General features: G+C 48.5%; 9 protein-coding genes across 9 annotated transcripts; 4 read left to right on the plus strand and 5 right to left on the minus strand.

Moving 5' to 3' along the window:
• Positions 1–320: 320 nt before the first annotated feature.
• Positions 321–1,247, minus strand: FTJAE_10985 (D-arabinitol 2-dehydrogenase; the record flags this gene model as incomplete). Its single annotated transcript, XM_037343880.1, has 3 exons — positions 321–352; positions 402–581; positions 629–1,247. 3 exons carry the CDS (start codon positions 1,245–1,247, stop codon positions 321–323), a joined length of 831 nt encoding a protein of 276 aa, XP_037201978.1.
• A 561-nt stretch (positions 1,248–1,808) lies between these two features.
• Positions 1,809–3,915, plus strand: FTJAE_10986 (oxidoreductase; the record flags this gene model as incomplete). The annotated part of the gene is made up of 3 exons (XM_037343881.1): positions 1,809–2,750; positions 3,371–3,503; positions 3,557–3,915. 3 exons carry the CDS (start codon positions 1,809–1,811, stop codon positions 3,913–3,915), a joined length of 1,434 nt encoding a protein of 477 aa, XP_037201979.1.
• Positions 3,916–3,992: 77 nt separating this feature from the next.
• On the minus strand, positions 3,993–5,350 carry FTJAE_10987 (methyltransferase; the record flags this gene model as incomplete). Its single annotated transcript, XM_037343882.1, has 7 exons — positions 3,993–4,026; positions 4,072–4,497; positions 4,549–4,686; positions 4,734–4,926; positions 4,977–5,031; positions 5,212–5,244; positions 5,300–5,350. The coding sequence occupies 7 exons, from the start codon at positions 5,348–5,350 to the stop codon at positions 3,993–3,995; spliced, it is 930 nt and encodes a 309-aa protein (XP_037201980.1).
• A 624-nt stretch (positions 5,351–5,974) lies between these two features.
• FTJAE_10988 (uncharacterized protein) lies at positions 5,975–6,553 on the minus strand (the record flags this gene model as incomplete). The annotated part of the gene is made up of 1 exon (XM_037343883.1): positions 5,975–6,553. The coding sequence occupies one exon, from the start codon at positions 6,551–6,553 to the stop codon at positions 5,975–5,977; it is 579 nt and encodes a 192-aa protein (XP_037201981.1).
• A 1,757-nt stretch (positions 6,554–8,310) lies between these two features.
• Positions 8,311–9,156, minus strand: FTJAE_10989 (transmembrane 53-B; the record flags this gene model as incomplete). Its single annotated transcript, XM_037343884.1, has 1 exon — positions 8,311–9,156. One exon carries the CDS (start codon positions 9,154–9,156, stop codon positions 8,311–8,313), a length of 846 nt encoding a protein of 281 aa, XP_037201982.1.
• A 1,396-nt stretch (positions 9,157–10,552) lies between these two features.
• On the plus strand, positions 10,553–11,747 carry FTJAE_10990 (BNR Asp-box repeat domain protein; the record flags this gene model as incomplete). Its single annotated transcript, XM_037343886.1, has 2 exons — positions 10,553–11,073; positions 11,123–11,747. The coding sequence occupies 2 exons, from the start codon at positions 10,553–10,555 to the stop codon at positions 11,745–11,747; spliced, it is 1,146 nt and encodes a 381-aa protein (XP_037201983.1).
• Positions 11,748–12,353: 606 nt separating this feature from the next.
• On the plus strand, positions 12,354–12,857 carry FTJAE_10991 (uncharacterized protein; the record flags this gene model as incomplete). Its single annotated transcript, XM_037343887.1, has 2 exons — positions 12,354–12,729; positions 12,784–12,857. The coding sequence occupies 2 exons, from the start codon at positions 12,354–12,356 to the stop codon at positions 12,855–12,857; spliced, it is 450 nt and encodes a 149-aa protein (XP_037201984.1).
• A 685-nt stretch (positions 12,858–13,542) lies between these two features.
• Positions 13,543–14,328, plus strand: FTJAE_10992 (uncharacterized protein; the record flags this gene model as incomplete). The annotated part of the gene is made up of 1 exon (XM_037343888.1): positions 13,543–14,328. The coding sequence occupies one exon, from the start codon at positions 13,543–13,545 to the stop codon at positions 14,326–14,328; it is 786 nt and encodes a 261-aa protein (XP_037201985.1).
• Positions 14,329–14,408: 80 nt separating this feature from the next.
• Positions 14,409–17,183, minus strand: FTJAE_10993 (uncharacterized protein; the record flags this gene model as incomplete). Its single annotated transcript, XM_037343889.1, has 1 exon — positions 14,409–17,183. One exon carries the CDS (start codon positions 17,181–17,183, stop codon positions 14,409–14,411), a length of 2,775 nt encoding a protein of 924 aa, XP_037201986.1.
• Positions 17,184–17,296: the final 113 nt, after the last annotated feature.

Genomic DNA, 17,296 nt, shown 5'->3' on the forward strand with positions numbered 1-17,296 from the left:
CTTGGAACCAGTTGTCAACAAAAGATGAATCTTTATTTTGGAGCTCGAAATCAAGTTTAGATTACAACTAACCTGAGCTAAGAAGATTCGAAAACTTTGGGGAGCACGGAGAGTCGGAGAACCTATTGCCGTCTCTGTGTATTGCGTACGGATGATCGCAAGCAAGAGTGGTACATTAAATCATGCCTAACATTTCTTACACGACCCTATTTATTTAATGACTTTATCTTAGCGTGTACTTCATCTCATGATACTCTTGGCCCAAAATCTCCTGTAGTAACATAGACTCCCGCACTTTTATTCCTGCGCCTAGATACTCTTCACTTTAGAGCTGACCCTGCATGTAACCCTCCTACAATAGAGTCAGGTATCTCATAGCCAGTCAATGATATGGAACGAACCTGTAACAAGCATATCTGCACCTGTAGTAAACGCAGCTGCGTCGCTCAACAAATAGCACACCATAGGCGTCAAATCCTCCGGCACGCCCAGCCGTTGCAACGGGGACCCCTTCTCGTACCAGTCAAGGATAGCTCTCTTCTCTCCCTGCAAGCGCGCCAAGAGAGGTGTTTGGATCGCTCCTAGCCCATGGTTAGCGCAATCGCTAAGATTGTCGAAGATGGTATACCTGGCGAGATGCAGTTAACCCTGATGCCATATTGACCCAGCTCGCCGGCCAGGGGACCCATAAGGCCCTTGATAGCTGCCTTGCTCGCATTATAAGCGGATTTCGGTTGCACTGGAACGTAGAGACTTTGTGCATTGATGCTGGCGATGGCAACAATACTTCCAGGTGTTTTGGTCTCGACAAGATGTTGCGCCAGGAGTTTGATAGTCCAGTATGTACCCATAACATTGACGTTAAGAACTCGCTGGGTGACTTCCCAGTCAGCATCGAGCAAAGGCGTATCCATCACAATGCCAGCCGCCGTAAGCGCTCCATGAAGCTGTCCGCCCATGGCATCAACACACTCGGCAAAAGCCTTCTCAAGCGAGTCTTGCTTGGTGACATCACCTCGCGTGTAGAATGTCTTGACGCCATAGCGGTCACTCAGAGATTTGAACTCTTCTACCGGTTCAGGAGCTGTGTCGATGACAGCGACGCCGCCACCCAGTTGGGCTATAGCTTTGGCGCATGCGAAACCAATACCTCCACCTCCACCTGTGATGAGGAAGTTTTTACCGGTTAGATCAAATCGGTCTGTGACTTTGACGTCGCCAAGACCTCGGGGGTTGAAGGTTGTCATGATCGCGGAGATGTGAGGCTGCGAGATTACTGGTGCTCGAGATGAATATTCTTAAATTATATGGTAACTCAGCCTATATAACCTTGGATAGAAGATCGGCTTTCAGTGAGTATATAATTTATTTGCTATGAGTTCCAATGATAACGGCTCCTTCTTCCACAAGCGCATGATTCACGGCTTTAGAAGCCGAAGCTACTTAATACTGAGAGTCTATATTGCGATGCAACGATTCGCCAAAACCAGGACCAGAGAATGCGGGGTCATTAATCCACAGTCCTTCTAGATATGATCGGCTTTCGTGTTGAAGCCGACGCCTGCTGACTTTTCGGATCTCTGTTAACAACAGTTATGAGCGCGGAAACATTCCTTACGCACCAAAGGTGTCGGCTATCAGATAACGGCATCGCATCCGAGAATTCTGTATTTTTATGCGATAATCTCTGGCTATATATGTCCCGAGACGAGCTGAATTGATACATGACAATTCGTAAAGCCTATGAGATATCCCTTCCCCAGAAGCTATACTCTTCCCCTTAAATACTTCAATCCACAACTTATACCATGACTGGAACCGCAAAAGCCAAGCCCCGCGTCAGTCTTGGGCTTCTGACATTCGGCCCTGAAGGCTCAGAAACCCACGGAAGCCGCATTACCTCCCTCGACACCTTCAATGAGTGCCTCGACTACCTACAGTCTCGTGGCTACAATGAAGTCGACACAGCCAGAACCTACGTCGGCGGCCAGCAAGAAGGCTGGACCAAGCGTACCAACTGGCGAGAGCGCAATCTCACTCTTGCTACAAAGTGGTATCCTTACAAGCCTGGTGATCACTCCAAAGCTATTGTGAAGGAGAATTTGAACAAGAGTCTTAGTGAGCTTGGCTCCGATAGCGTCGATATCTTTTACCTGCACGCACCAGATCGTTCTGTTCCGTTCCAGGAGACGCTTGAGAGTTGCAATGAGCTTTATCAAGAGGGAAAGTTCAAGAAGCTTGGCCTGAGCAATTATGCGGCATGGGAAGTCGCTGAGCTTTGCACCATCGCTGACCAGAAAGGATGGGTCAAACCAAGTGTTTACCAAGCTATGTACAATTGCCTGACACGCGCCATAGAAGAAGAACTCGTTCCGTGCTGTCGAAAGTTTGGGATGGATATTCTCGTCTATAATCCCTTGGCTGGTGGTGTACTTTCAGGTCGCTACAAAAGCAAAGAGATTCCTGCCGACGGTGGTCGGTACTCGACCCAGGACCCGGTGATTGGAGCGATGTATCGCGATAGATACTTCAAAGATGTCAATTTTGAGGCTTTGAAGGTGATTCAACCTGTCGCTGATAAATTGGGGTTGACGCTCTTGGAGATCGCGTTCAGATGGCTTGTTCACCATAGCAAGCTCAAGGTCATGGATGGAAATGATGGGTTGGTTATTGGTATCAGCTCGCTCGGCCAGCTTGAGAGTAATCTGGATAATGTTGAGAAAGGCCCGTTGCCAGAAGAGGTTTTGGAGGTATTGGATGAGGCATGGAGATCACCAAGCCTTCTTGCTCTCTTTACTGGAGGTAGTCATATAAATTACTTGACGGATTGATTAGTATTGGAAGTTGTTCCTATATGAACGGATGTGACTTGTTTATAAATTCTGCCGACAAGTCAATTCTGCTTCAACTTCCTGGTTATCTTGCCTTTTTATTGACCCCAAGATGTCTTGCTCAATGTGTTATGTCTGACCTTTTGCCTCCGCTCCAACTATTCCAATTTCAGCACTGGTGTCAACTGCCCAATCCAGCCAAGCGCCATAATCATCGTGTTTCTCATGACGCCGCAGCAACGCGTTGCGACACGAAAACACTCATCAGAAAGTCAACTCATTGTCCTCTGTCCTGTGGCTCAATCAAACCCACGAGAGACGAGAAGATCTACAGAATATTTTGTCGGCTTCATCAAATCCATTTCTTCCAAGCTCACACGATGGTCCGCGCGCCCGCAGTTTTGATCTTGAGTCTTTTTGGCTCAGCTCTTGCTGTCGCATCGCCGCAGTTCGACCAAGGAGCCGAGTTACGCAAGTCAGAATGCGATGCAAGTAGCCCCAGTCACATTCATGAGTCTCAGAACTAACAGATGCTTCAGAATGGCTGCTTCGATGCCAGCTTCCCGGGCGGCTCATGTACCAATGATCCTGCCTGTATGTGCACCCAGAAGAAGTACCGTGAGGCGTATTTCTGCTGTATGGCCAAGAAATGCGACGCAGATGTGATGCCTGGTCAGTATAATTCGAATTGCGAAGACTGAGCTCCTCTAACGAGCTGTGTGCAGAATCTGTCGAGCGCCAGCATACAGGATGTCAGGCTAGGAACCTCGACTTCACCTTTGACGCCGAGAAAGTTTGTGGTATCAAGTTGGAGGCGACTAGCACCTCTTCCGCGTCTTCAACTACTAGCGCTGCCTTAACTACTTCGCACGTTTCACACGGATCTTCAGTGACATCGGCCTCGGCCACTACGACATCAGATGCGGAAACCACCAGTAGCACCAAGGGCGCTGAGAGTGCTTCAAGTACTGCTCAGGAATCATCTACAGGCGGGGCAGCCCCTGTGACAGACAGTGCACAGCGCTTGGGTACCTCTATTGGGGTACTGAGTATGTTATTCATGGTCGTTGGGGTAGTTCTCTAGGTCGAAGCACTCGGTTAGATAAACATCCATGACAACATTATTGAACAGCGCCACTGTTCCTCACCCTTTCCGCCGGCTCAGGCGAGAGGTCTTCTTCCATAAGTTGAGTATCTAGTAGGTTAGTACTTGAGCTTCAATCAGGTATCCTGAACTTACACCGGCCAATAAGCATGAATGGTTCTGTCATTCAGGTCCCTTCTGACTTTTGCCAAAAAGACCGTAACCTCTTCCTGTGTCCACCCCAGAACTCTTGTCAAAGCTGCCATGGAAAGCGCCTCAAGACCCTTGAAACTATCCATGTTGAGATTGTTCCACTCACCAATCTCCTTATACCTTTTATCCAGAGGCCAGCGGTTCGTCGGCCACTTAAAAACCGTCTCTACGATGTCCACAAATCCTGCATCGCGCAGAATATTCTTGTTCTTTTTATTATCCTGAAATGGGCGACCAATCTTGGTAGATGCTTCGTCAAGAAGGTGGATAAGCTTGGAGAGATGATGATCCTCAGTTAAGGTGTTGTCGTCTGAATGAGCGAACAGGTCAATTTCGAGAAGCTCCACGTAGCCACCCGGAACAAGATTGCTAAGGAACGGTAATCAGTCTCACTGTCCTCCACGTAGTCATTGATCTTACTCATAAATGCTGCTCGCAAGGTTCGGCCAGCTCTTGATGCTAAACGTCATCATTCGACTGTGAACATAGTCGAACGGATCAGAGAAGTTCCACGGCTCTTCGATATCATCGATAAAGAACTCCACGTTCGGAGGAACACTAATCATAATTAGCTAAGACCATGGAAAATTGATGATGGAGAATACAAATCAGGCTGAATTGGTGAGAGGTCGACGCCGATCACTTTTGCTTCAGGATGTTCGTCAGCGTAGTCGATGGCCCATATTCCTGTCCCGGTGCCAACGTCAAGAACACGCTTGGCCTTAGAATCAGGATTATTCGGAGGCGCAAGGCCAAGTTTGTTGTTGAGCATTAAGATGAAGAGATTATGCTGTAGATCTAGCCGAAGGGATCAGTAGTGAAGCCAGTCCGTCGAGACATTGTCATACCGAGCCTCTCCTTCTCGACGTCGTCATTAGGAAGATTATACTCTGTAATCATCAGCTAACTGCAAAGGAATAAGCGGTGAAAGAGACTGACTCCCATCCTTATACCGATGATAGGTTCTGCCGTTTTCCTTTCGATAGTCTAGAATAGAGCTCCGCAAGCTCTCGGACGTGGATGCTAGACTCTTTTCCACTAGATCAGATCGACAACGACAAGCATTCTTGAGAAGCAACCTACCGATCCAATCGACGAATCATGCTCTTCTTCAGACTAAAATTCGTGGTTAGTGATAATATCCATGCTTCTTTGGATGAGGTAGAGGGACCTGCTCATCTGGTACTAGGTCAGGCTCTGTGTTGATAGTTGGTTCGGCCATTTTGATGGAAATTATTTAATCACGCAATGTTGAGAGCTTCCCCGCCCGGAGAAATCTTGTTTTTGTATGAAATCACAATCCTAGTCAGGATTTGTCATCTGTTGGTTGAGTTCGCCGTGCATGCAGATGGATAACAAGGGTTTGATCATACGACATCTCAAAGCAGCGAACCTTTTAGTTAAGGTACAACTGTTTTGTCTAAACCTAACCATGATGAGAATTCTACAGGGGCAATTCATGTCTGATAATTCTGCTCTTCCTCTGAGATGATCGATATAAAATGGTTATTCAGTCACAAAATTCATGATTACGCAAGCACTCGTTCTATGCACAAAGTTTGCCAAAATAATTCTCTTTAGCAATCTATCTACCCCTGATTCATCTAGTCTAATACTCACCATATAATTTCAAGAACATTTCCTCCGTTGTGATACCTTATTCCTCCTATCAATTCCCCCTTTTTTATAGGCTTACCTCGAATTTTCAAATTTTTTCTAGTTGGTTTTTCTCCTTTCTTTCAGAATTTCACCACGGCCCTGGTAGTTCATCATGTAACCACTTATCATCGTGAACACCGAGGAATGGAAAACTCATTGACAAGCTACCTAGGACATCCCCACCGACCTAGTAGTGGTGGTGGTGGTGGTGGCCATGGCTATGGCTATGGCTATGGCTCTCACGACGACCCTGGCGGCGGGGTTCGTTCTGGACACGAGGAGGATAACCTGTCTGGAAGTGCTGGGGGCGTTGCTCAGGAAGCTGAGGAGGATACTGCGGAGCGGCGCGATAACCGCCTGCATTGCTCTGAAAAGGCGCGTTCCCCGGAGCGTCTTGGGACCGCGGAGCATCCTGGACTCGTGGAGCACCCTGGAGCTGCGCAGCATCCTGGAAACGAGGTTCATTCCGGCGCTGAGGTCTATCCTGGCGCCGATACTGATTCTGGGGCTCCGTTCCATCCAGGAACATATACGCAGCGACGCGCTCCTGCTGCTGCCCTGTAGGGGGGTACTTGGGCTGGTCAGTAGCTGTTTCTTCCTCGCAACGAGGGCAGATCCAGAGGCGCCACTGCAGCTTTACCTGGACTGGCTCACCACACCCTGCTGAACAAGTACCGGTGATCGCGGGGTCTTGAAGAGAAGCGTTCTCCTTGATGGCGTGGTGGCAAATGTAACATTCGTGCTTCCAGAAGGTAGTGAGACACATGGTGAAAGATGCGGAAGAGCTTACCTTGTGAGAGTCATTGGTAGTGTTTTTGTGGGTAATGTTGAGATAGTATCTGAAGGCTGCTGTGAAAGTTGCTGTGAAGGTGGTTGAGATCGTGGATGATGGCGGATTTGGAGGCGATGGAAAGGTGCTATTTAAAGGATTTCAGTCAACAGTGCGTAGTCATGAGATGTTCTCTATCACTCATATTGCATGTTGATGTTCAGCATGACAATTAGTTTGATTTTCCTCAAGTATTGATCATGCAATCTAGTGTTCTTTGAACATTTGGAACAGGCACCCTTAATCGTCCGACCAGCATTCATGTCAAATTTCTTGCACCATTGATTGGTTGGCACATCGATTCTCACGTAGCCCCTTCGCTGAACGTGGTACTCATCACTGTTGTTCCTCCTGTTGTCGAAACAACAATCACCATATCGAGGCTTTGAACAGAGACTGATGTACAGTATGGGTGTTGGACAAAGGATAAGTGGCTGAACAAATCACATCGATGCTAAAATTGGGTTTGGCTATGAGGACTAAGCATTAGTCTACTGGTTATTATGGCTGATAGGACACTGGCTATGGCGATGAATCTGGCAATGGTTCGCGATTGCCGAATGAACAAAGACATAAACCTACAAATTGCGACTGCATAACCAGTACTTTGTTCAAGACCAACACTTGGATGAAGACCCTAGTAAAACGGCATGTGATTGGAAAGCCAGTCAAGAGTCTTGGTTCATCTATGCAGCCGACAGCCAGTGATCTTTGCTGACTGCGGGCCGTCTCTTTCAGGCCATCCGAGAAATTTCATGGACACGCAAATTACTATGTTGACTTTAAAAGCACAAGATCAAAAATGTTTGCCTCTAGGCAGGCCATCGAACAAAGTTTCTGCTCGAGACGAAATCCCTATACCTTGACAATCTTCTGTCTGGTTGTTGGACCGATAGTAAATGCCGCGAGCCGGTAGAGACGTCCCTGAACTAGATTTCTGGGCCTTAGCAAGTCCGGCACAGGGACCACCATATTTGCCAAGCTGGTCGTGGGTTAGCTGGGAGGGGAAGGCATACCCACCAGTCAACAACGCCTACAAAGAACAAATAACAGGCTCACTTCTATCAAAGCACGACACGGTTACAGACGACGTTGAAATGTTGAGGCATTTGGCCATTTTGAAGAGTCTATCTACATAGTTAAGTAAATACGTCCTGATCCAAGGCTCATATTGTTCACGTGAGAATACGTCGGAAGGAAGGGAGCCACTAGAACCTTCAAAGCATGTAGAAACTCTCTCTTCTTAAGGATGGCACCGAGCAATATGGGATCATTATCATCATGACTTTTCCATAACAGCGGAGTGCGAAGCGGGTGATATCATATACAGAGGGTTAGAAGCGAGACATTCATGGTTAGGAATAGCATTTGTGCGCTCTGATATGGTTTTGGTCCTAAGGACATGGAAGAATATATTGATGTTGACTTTTCCGTACCCGATCTACAATTGGGGAATTCACTTCTGGGCAACGAACCTATTTGTCCTACGTAATTGTTCAAATCACTGCTATTGAAACCATGTATTTAAGTGTTATATGTTTGTAAACATGTTACATTTGGGTGACTACATAGTATGTCGGTGAGGATTAATCTCACTTTAGCCCCGATGAATCACTCTTCTGCTAAGATATCTCTGGCTTTTAGCCCATGGAACAGCTCGGAAGGCTGCTATCTTCAAGTCAGATACAGGCTGGCTACTCAAAACCACTCCAAGTCTTCTGGACAGCGCTCCAGTATCTCGCCTCATCCTTTCGCGCATGCGCAACATGAAGAGACCCATCAAACTTCTCCATATGAACATCAAAGCCCATCTTCTCCGCCTCAGCAGCCTGCGCCTCCAGATCTCTATAGTCAATCAACTCATCCCCCTCACTATAGATATAAGTTCGTCGAATCTCACGCTCCCTCTTGCCCTGAGCGGTATTATGCGTCGAACCCCAGAAAGCTAGCCAGTCTTTCGTGAGACCGAGAAACCAGCCGACCTGCCATGCAGCTGCAACACCATAGACAAATGGCATACAAACCAAACGATATGATTTTGGAATAGTAGATTTGAAAAATGCTGCTGTGTTGGTGAGGCGCTGAGCACCTGGTGCTGAGTCAAATACTGTTACGTGAGGCGGAAGCCAGGGATCTTCGCCTTCTTGGGCAGTCGCCGCATACGCATCATACAACGATGAGATATTCGACGAACCGCCATTTGAGAAGAGATGAATCATGATTTCTGGCTTAGCGGTTGATGGTGGGGCGGATGGGAAGGAGGCTCGAATGACTGGCACAGCTGGTCTTGGCGATTCAGCGAGAGCCTTTGGGTCGAAAAAGTTCTTGTTGTAGCTCTTCACAAGAACAAGTTGGGAAGTCGGGTATAACTCCTTGTGCTTATCGACATACTTGGCGATGTGGCTATCAAGCGCATTGGTCCAGCTAGCGATGATGATGATCTTCGGGGAGTCCGGCGCGGTAGGTTTAGAAGGGCGGTAAACAAAGACTTCGTTGGAGAGCTTCTCCATGTAGGAGAGGGACTTGGCCTGGACGCTCATGTTGGCTGGCGACACAGAGATTGGCGAAAGCGGTGATTTCACGAGACTGTATGTGAGTTTGAATGGTATTGATCGGTGATACTTGGGGTGAGTTGATCAAGGTTGAGCTGATGGCGCTTATGTGATCCGAGGGAATGGGTAAGATGTGACGTGGCGGGGTATTTATAGCGTGCTTTGGCTATAGCGTCCGTGAGTTATGTTCGCGATGATTACCCAGTGTCAGATGAGATGAGCAAGTGAACGGCTGAATTGCACAGCGAACTCAATGAGATCTGGTTAAACACTCCGAATTGAGTGAGTACGAAGTCTTGTTCATCATACTCCCAGAGGCCGTAGTGGCTTCAAATTGGCATAACGCCGCCGGTGTAGGCTTGACACTGGCAGTGGCTAGTTGGAGCCCACAACCACTCCAAAATTTGTACGGATACTCTTCATAGGCCCAGAAAGGTCAATTAGGTAGGTTTTGTCTCGTAATCAGTTTCAAAATGGACCGCACTGCAGTCACAGTTGCTACCAACTGAACTTTCTGCTTCACTGTTAGCGTTGCCTTTACGAATTCTGCTGTGAGATGGAGATACTAGTTGACAGGTCTTAACTGGGAAAGCGACAGCCTTTCTTTCACCAGTGATCCCTCAGATGCATGTTCTGTATCTTCATTTTCAGAGAACATGGTCTAATGCTTTGGTAAGACGGGCTCTCGGAAGTCGAGCAAGTACTAGTGCCCGGTATGTGTTCAATCTCTGACAGCTGCCCTTTGCCCGGGCCTGCCGATCTCGAACACCCAATTGTATGGTTAAACTTTAGAACAATACTACACTGTTGCATGTCACCCTTATCCCTGATTCCAGGTCTCGTGTTGTTCTGAGCCTCAATGCCTAACCTCTATTTGCACCCTTAATCCGAGGCTACCAAACTCTGACCAGGGTCCAACCCCCATCGTTCGCCGACGAATACCCAAAACAAGCAACTGCATTAGCCCACAGCGTTAATCAATCTGCTGATCTCGGTGGCTAACTTACCGAATCATAGAATTTATCGCTCCTATCAAAAGAATGCCCCCGCATTCATTCACGAGCCAAATTGCTCACCCTTGCTGGACTGCCGAACTGTTGAGCCTTGCCGATTGGCGCGCATCAAGTTAAGCATGGATTCCTCACTTTGCGCGCCAATCATTTCCCCATATTCCCCAGATTTATCACTAACATCCCCGGACGATGGGGCTCAATTTCTCCGCAGCGGAATAGAGACAATGACGCTACGTAAAATGACACTACCTCGGCGGAGATGTCATCGTTATGCGACGGTTTAAGCGCGAGGTGACTATATAAGAGTCTAATCTTGACCGCATCTTTTGGAGCTCAGCAACCTGCCATCGACAACAGAAACAGGCCTCAAGATGCGTTTTGCAGCCATTGTTTCGTTCTTGCTGCCCCTCGTGGCGGCAAAGCCTGCTCAGAAGAGCAAGACCTTTAGCAACGTTGAGATTTTTGATCCTCCCTCCAACTACAACGACCCTCAGGTCCTCTACGCTCGTCCTCTTGAGCTTTCAGATGGTACACTTCTGGCAACTTGGGAGAACTACTCTCCCGAGCCTCCTCATGTCTGGTTCCCAATTGTGAGGAGCAAGGATGGCGGAAAGACTTGGAAGCCTTTCTCCAAAGTCCAGGATACTCAGAACAACTGGGGTCTGCGATATCAGCCTCAGCTCTATGAGCTTCCCCGTCGATTTGGAAAGTACCCCAAGGGCACTGTTCTTATCTCGGGCAGCAGTATTCCCACTGATTTGAGCGAGACTCTTATCGAGGTTTATGCTAGTCTTGATAAGGGTGAAACTTGGGAGTTCGTCAGCCATGTTGCTCTTGGTGGCGAGGCCAAGCCCGAGCATGGGCTTACCCCCGTTTGGGAACCCTTCCTGATGTAAGTGAAGCTCTAATAATGCAATAGATCATTTGCTAATATCTTTCAGGACATACAAGGAGAAGCTCATTCTGTACTATTCTGATCAGCGCGACAACGCTACTCACTCCCAAAAGCTCGTTCACCAGACCACCACTGATCTCAAGAAGTGGAGCAAGGTTGTTGAGGACACCAAGTACGATGACTACTACGCTCGCCCTGGCATGCCTACCGTCGCCAAGCTCCCCAACAACGAGTACATCTACACCTACGAGTACGGTGGCGGTCCCAACCCTCCCGCCGGCAGCACCTACTGGTTCCCCGTCTTCTACCGCCTCTCCAAGGACCCCCAGAAGTTCCTCAACAAGCCCGGTCAGCAGATCATCTCTACCGACGGTGCTCGACCCGCTGGTTCTCCTTACGTTGTCTGGACTCCTTATGGTGGCAAGAACGGTACCATTGTTGTTAGCTGCGGTACCATGTCTGAGATTTTTACCAACCAGGCTCTTGGTGATGCATCTGCTTGGAAGAAGTGGAGCGTTCCTCAGCCTACAGCGTACACTCGCGCTCTTATGACTTTCAAGAAGGATCCTGATCTGCTGATGATCATGGGTGCGGGCATTCTTCCTCCTGCTGGTGGAAACAACACTGTCAGTGCTAGTGTTGTTAGACTTTCTGAGATCATGAAGGCTTAGACGAAAATGTATATAAATTAGCGCCATAGTTATGAAATCATTAGAGCCTTTGGACTTGAGCTAAACTATTCCATTTGTTTCTGAGATTTTGACTGACTATTCCAAGATCGGGGTAAATCTGCTTAGACTTTAATCAAAACTAGCCAACATGTGCATATTGCCTTCCAAAACCTGAACTTAGTTGGGACTTTTACACTGTATTAGCTTGATACGTCCCTTCGAAAGGTCATAAGCTTTAGCTACCAATCAATCAATAGGAGCTCTTCATTCGCCATCGAGGCTCGATGCTAAACTTTTGCCATGCAAACTTTGGGATTTGATGCTATTCCCGCTCTTAGACTTTTCAATAAACTAACTCAGGCTACATTTAAACGTTATCATCTTCACCTATTATTTATCTGCTCTCGCATTAACTTCAGAGGTCCGCCCTGCTTGACTGAACTTTCGTTTTGGCCTTTATATTCACAGCCAGGAAAGTTTTATGGCACCATAGTATAAAGTATTGTAGTTTTGTGACTATAAATACCATCGCTTTGTCCTGTCTTGTCCCTCAATAACTCTTACCAACTCATCACTCCATCCACATCCTCCACTATCTACTTCACGATGAGTATCTTCCAAGCACTGCGACGCGCCCTTACTACCAAGGGCCCCCAGCCTCACGGAACCGGTGTGCCAGCGGGTTACATACCGGTCCACACCACACGGCCCTTCCGCCACGTCCCAGTGGTAGAAAGGCACTACCGCGGCGACCCACAACGTCGCAAGGAGCAAGACGCTCTACGCCTCGACAGAGAGGCCAGGGACTTGGACTTGGAGGGAGATCTCCTTGTCATCAAGAGGAGGCAAAGGGGCTTCGGCTACCGGGACAGCAAGGTCCTGGGCGAGTTGGAGGCCATGTATGAGGCTTCGAGGGAGTCACGCTGGGCTCTCAAGAACGTGGAGCGCAAGCTCCACGAGGCAAGAGAACGCAAGAAAGCGGGTATGTTTCCGTGTTTGGTTAAAGTGTATTCAGAGGTGCTAACATTACTTACAGAGGATTTGGAGCAGGAGCTCCGTTACTATAGGGGATGGGACAAAAGACGGACGGTCTCAGACTATACAACCTAACGTGCCTGGTTATACCCCTTCAGAATTCCAGGCACGTCGCCGCGAATTCAAGTGGGGAGGGGGGGACAGTTTTGCGAAGAATGAGTTTTGTGTTGCTTGCTACGAGGCATCATGTGGGGGGGTAGTTAACTTAAACGTGTCGCGGTGATCTCAGTGGCCAGGGCCGTCATAGAGTTCAATTTTATACAACAAGGATGTTTCTCGGTCGAAGCTTATACTGTGTTCAATAAGATATCACGCTCTCTTCAAATATGCTAGCAGTCTGAGGTTTAACCTCACAGGCAGCAATCACCTGCGTGTTAAATGGGATTTTTCAGTGTGGTGGCTTGATATGCCTCGCCGAGGCGTCATAAGCTTTAAGTATCAATCAGCAATCACCTCGTACTTAAATAATCAAGGTTTTTAAAAACACAATTCTGAAAGTCATCTCACCATCGGCATGACTCAGACCTATTTTATTGCCTTTGATGCTATTTGAGACATATAAAAGAATGCCTGGTCCTCTCAAAAATTTGACCAGGTCCTCACCTTACCGTAATCATATTTCGCCCTCAGCCCCTCGCTTAACCATCCAGATTTATCACATCAACGACCTCACAATCACGATCCTACCCGATCATTTGAACATTTTCCAAGATATATTGGAATCAGAAGATAATCGCAAGTCACTCCAATACTCTTAAACATGGCTGTGTCGAAGGCAGTCTCGGAACAAGAGCTTGAGGCGAAGGTAAGACGCGAAATCCAAGCCTCGATGGTCGAGCTCAAAGCTCAAGAGAGGCACAGGCGTAAACTTGAAGCTGCAAAGTTCTTGATCAAGCTTGAATGGCCCTTGGATTCTCCTGAGACTGTTGCACAGGCAGCCGGCATCCCATCACCTGATGAGGGTGCTATTTCTGGCCCCTGCTATTTTCTCGAGATCAACGCTATCAATAAGGCCGCCATCGAAGCATACCTCAAGACAAATCTGAGCCTTTCTGGCTTTTCTCCAACCTTTATCCCTTGGAATCCAGCAAGAAAGAGCCTTTCACCTCCCTCACTGCATCCGACATTGGACATCGAATCAACGCTACCTCATCAACGACTAGAGTACGTGCATGATGAGCCATGCCCCGCGCAGAATGAGTACCCTGTTTGGTACTTCATTTACGGAGACCTAGCTGATCCCAGTGTATTGGTCGAGCTACTGGGTGACAATCTTCGATTTTATACGGCTGAGATTATCGGAGGAGGTTATATGGGAAATTTCAGTCCAGCCAACAATGTTGAAGATCTTATGTCCTTGACTTCTATTGCATTACAGGTTGAAACACAAGAACAGGAGGATATGTTACGGGCGTATCAAGGGGATGCCTACGAAGTCGTGCGATGTCCCATTTACGTTGCGTGTACGGACTATATAGAATTTTTGGCTTATGGAGAAGAGGTTCCTGGTTTGACATTTCGGCTGATCAAGAAAGCTACGGACTGAACAAGAAAGAAGAGGGAATCCGGGATGGGAGTTGAAAGGAGATTATGTACAGAAAATTGAGATTGTCAAAGCGCAAGCCCTTAGGCCTTTGGCTTGTAATCCTCAAGAGCGTCCCTAGCAAGAGCAAGATTCTGAATTACCGCCAATCCATACTGAGCAACATCATTCGTAGAAATCCAAGGTGCTTCTTCTCCTGGAATAAGTCCCTCGTGCTCCGGAATCTCGGTTGTAGTAAACGTGGCGGTGGGTGCCTTGAATCCATCACTCTCAAAGAACTTTGTCCAAGCAAGATTGGCCTTGGTCGTATTGCTCTCTTGGTTCGCAGCATATGCCGTGAGACGCGAGTGACCCTGGTACAAGTTCAGCTTTCCAAAGTCAACACCGTAACGAGCCTTCTGCTCAGCAGCAGTGGCCTCGAAATAATAGCAGTAGTCGAGCCAGGCTTGCTTAAAACCCTCTGGTAGATCATCGCCGAAGTACAGAATCAGCTCAGACACAACTTCGGGGAGACCAAACACGGCGTTCAGATGCGAGACTTCGACGTGACCCTTGTTATCGGGATCGGAGGGAGGTGGGCCAAGGGTCCAGTTCTGGAGGTTGTAGAGACCATTGCCAGTGACGAACCCGTTCTTGAGCTTGGCGATGCTCTTGACAGTGCTGGTGAGCTTCGCCTTGGACTCTTCCCATCGAGGGCCGCGGCGCTCCCAGTCAATGAGCCATCCACCAGCAAGCGCGCCCCAATCTGTGCCCAAGCTGAAGGCAACGGTCGCGTTTGGTGTAGGAACCCAACCATCCTTGCGGACCTTTCGCTGGGGATCAAGAACACCGTATGTCTTATCGGTATCAAGAAGCTCTTCGAAAAGCTCGCCAATGCGCTCATCACCGCCGGAAAGGTAGTAGAAGTACTTTCTGTACTGGGGCTGTGAGATACGGGCTTGCTTGGCACTGTCACTGAAGTGTTGCACACCGTGTCGCGTTCCAAGACCCTTCCAGTTACCGAGATGATAAACGTCGACCTCGCCAGTATGACGTGTGAGAGCTTCGGCAAAACGGTAGATATCTTCGCGGCCTGTGCGCAAGAAGTACTGCCAGAAGAACAGATCGGGAGACAGCTCAGAGTTATCCCATGCGTAACCGCCAATGTCGTATCGCCACTCATGACGGTCGGGATCATAAGTGTGCATGAAGTCACCGTAGTCAAGGAAGCCGTACCATCGGCGGTGCTCAACCTCAGACTGGTAGAACTTGGCAAGGAAGTTGATGTTGTCCTCGAGCTTTTTGGAGGCGGCAGTTGAAGTGTCAGCGGGAGCCCAGTATGTGCCGATAGCCTTGGTCTGCTGAATGTACTCGCTTTCGGGGACGAGGACAGGAGGGTTGTTGATCTGTGTGACGTGCTTCGAGAGTGTCTCCTGCGAAGGAGTCTTGTCGAAGGCAATCAGGTACAGCTCGCTGGTTCGTGCGATACCGTAGGGTGTATCGAAACCAGGCTCCCAATCCTCGTAGGTGATCTCAAGAGCGTCGAGCTGATCGGTGTAGTTCTTTTGGCCGAGGCCATCATGGTAGGGACGGAGGTCAAGGGGTTCAGCAGAGGGAGCATACAGCCAAAGGGTAATGCTTCCAGTGTCAGAAGCGGCAGAAGAAATGTCGAAGCCAGTCGGGAATCGCTTCCAGAAGTCACGAAGACCAACGGCAAGACCTCCAACAGTAGCACCACCAAGATAGGCAAGACCTTCGGCGCGAGTACCGCCAGGGATGGAGACCCAGCTTTGGCCTGCCTTGGTTCGCTTCTTGAGAGTGAAGCCGTCGGCTGAGAGTTGACTCAGACTGTAGTCGTTCCAAGGAGGGATCCAGTGAAGACGGCTGGAGACGCGAACATCCCAGGTCGAGATATCGGGCAGCTCCTTACCATCAAACTGACCAGCTCGAACATTTGCACCAGGGTCTCTGCGAAGACCAGTAATACCCTGAACAGCTTCACTGAGCAGACCGCCCTCAACACCCGCAATTCGGATGTGGCGGTTGTACAGTTCCTCGCCTTCGAGGGGAACGTCAAAGCGGATACCGACAGCGGAGATGAAGTCTTTGTCGGCATCTCCGTCGAAGACCAAGCTGTGAATGATCCTGACCGACTCAGAGCCAGAGTAGAAGTAAAAGCGAAGGACAAAAGGCAACCAAGACTTATGGCCAGACTTGTCGCTTGCCGAATGCTTTCCGCGAACAGTGATAAGAGTTCGTGCAGAGTTTTGGTCGCTGACAGTGACGTTGTCAATGTTGCTCTGGAAGCGCAGTGTCTTGAAAGACTTGATCTTGTCCTCGCCTGGGTGAGAAACATCGTTCTGCGACTGAAGAACAAGTCTTCCATTCTGAGCGATGCGCTTGCCGTTGGTCTCAATCTCCTTGACGATCACAGAGCCCGTCTTGGGGAAGACAGCTGTGACTTTGCCAGTATCGACCTTGATCTTGCTAGAACTCTTGGTAACGTTGATACCAGCAGAAGTTGTGGAGTTGATGCCCTCTGATGAAGGAACAGCCTTGACAACATACTCATCAAGAACTTCCTCCGAAGCTCCAATCGCGTGACCGGTCCACTTTACGGAGCCATCAGCCCAGTATCCAGTGACCCACGATTGGAGGTCAACATCCTGACCAGAAGCACCAGAGGCAGTGAATTTGGTGTCCTTGGGGAAATACTTTGATTGAGGCCACGGTAGACCAAAAGTAGTTCCTGAAGTAAAGCCTGGCTTTTCACCTAGCCAGTGGACTTTGGCGGATGAAGAAGAAGAGTTGCTAGGAGCAGCCATGGCTTGACCTGCAAAAGCAGCAAGTAAAAATGAGTGGACGGCTTGTCGCAACATGATGATACGACTACCAAATAACAATTATAAAAAAGAAGTAGTTACTTTCTGAAAAAGTTGCGTGATTCAGACAGAAATCGCATCTGTTCTTATGTACAATGTCCTTCAGTCTT

Source organism: Fusarium tjaetaba, assembly GCF_013396195.1.
Source record: "Fusarium tjaetaba strain NRRL 66243 chromosome Unknown NRRL66243_c0000264, whole genome shotgun sequence".
Lineage (NCBI taxonomy): Eukaryota > Fungi > Ascomycota > Sordariomycetes > Hypocreales > Nectriaceae > Fusarium > Fusarium tjaetaba.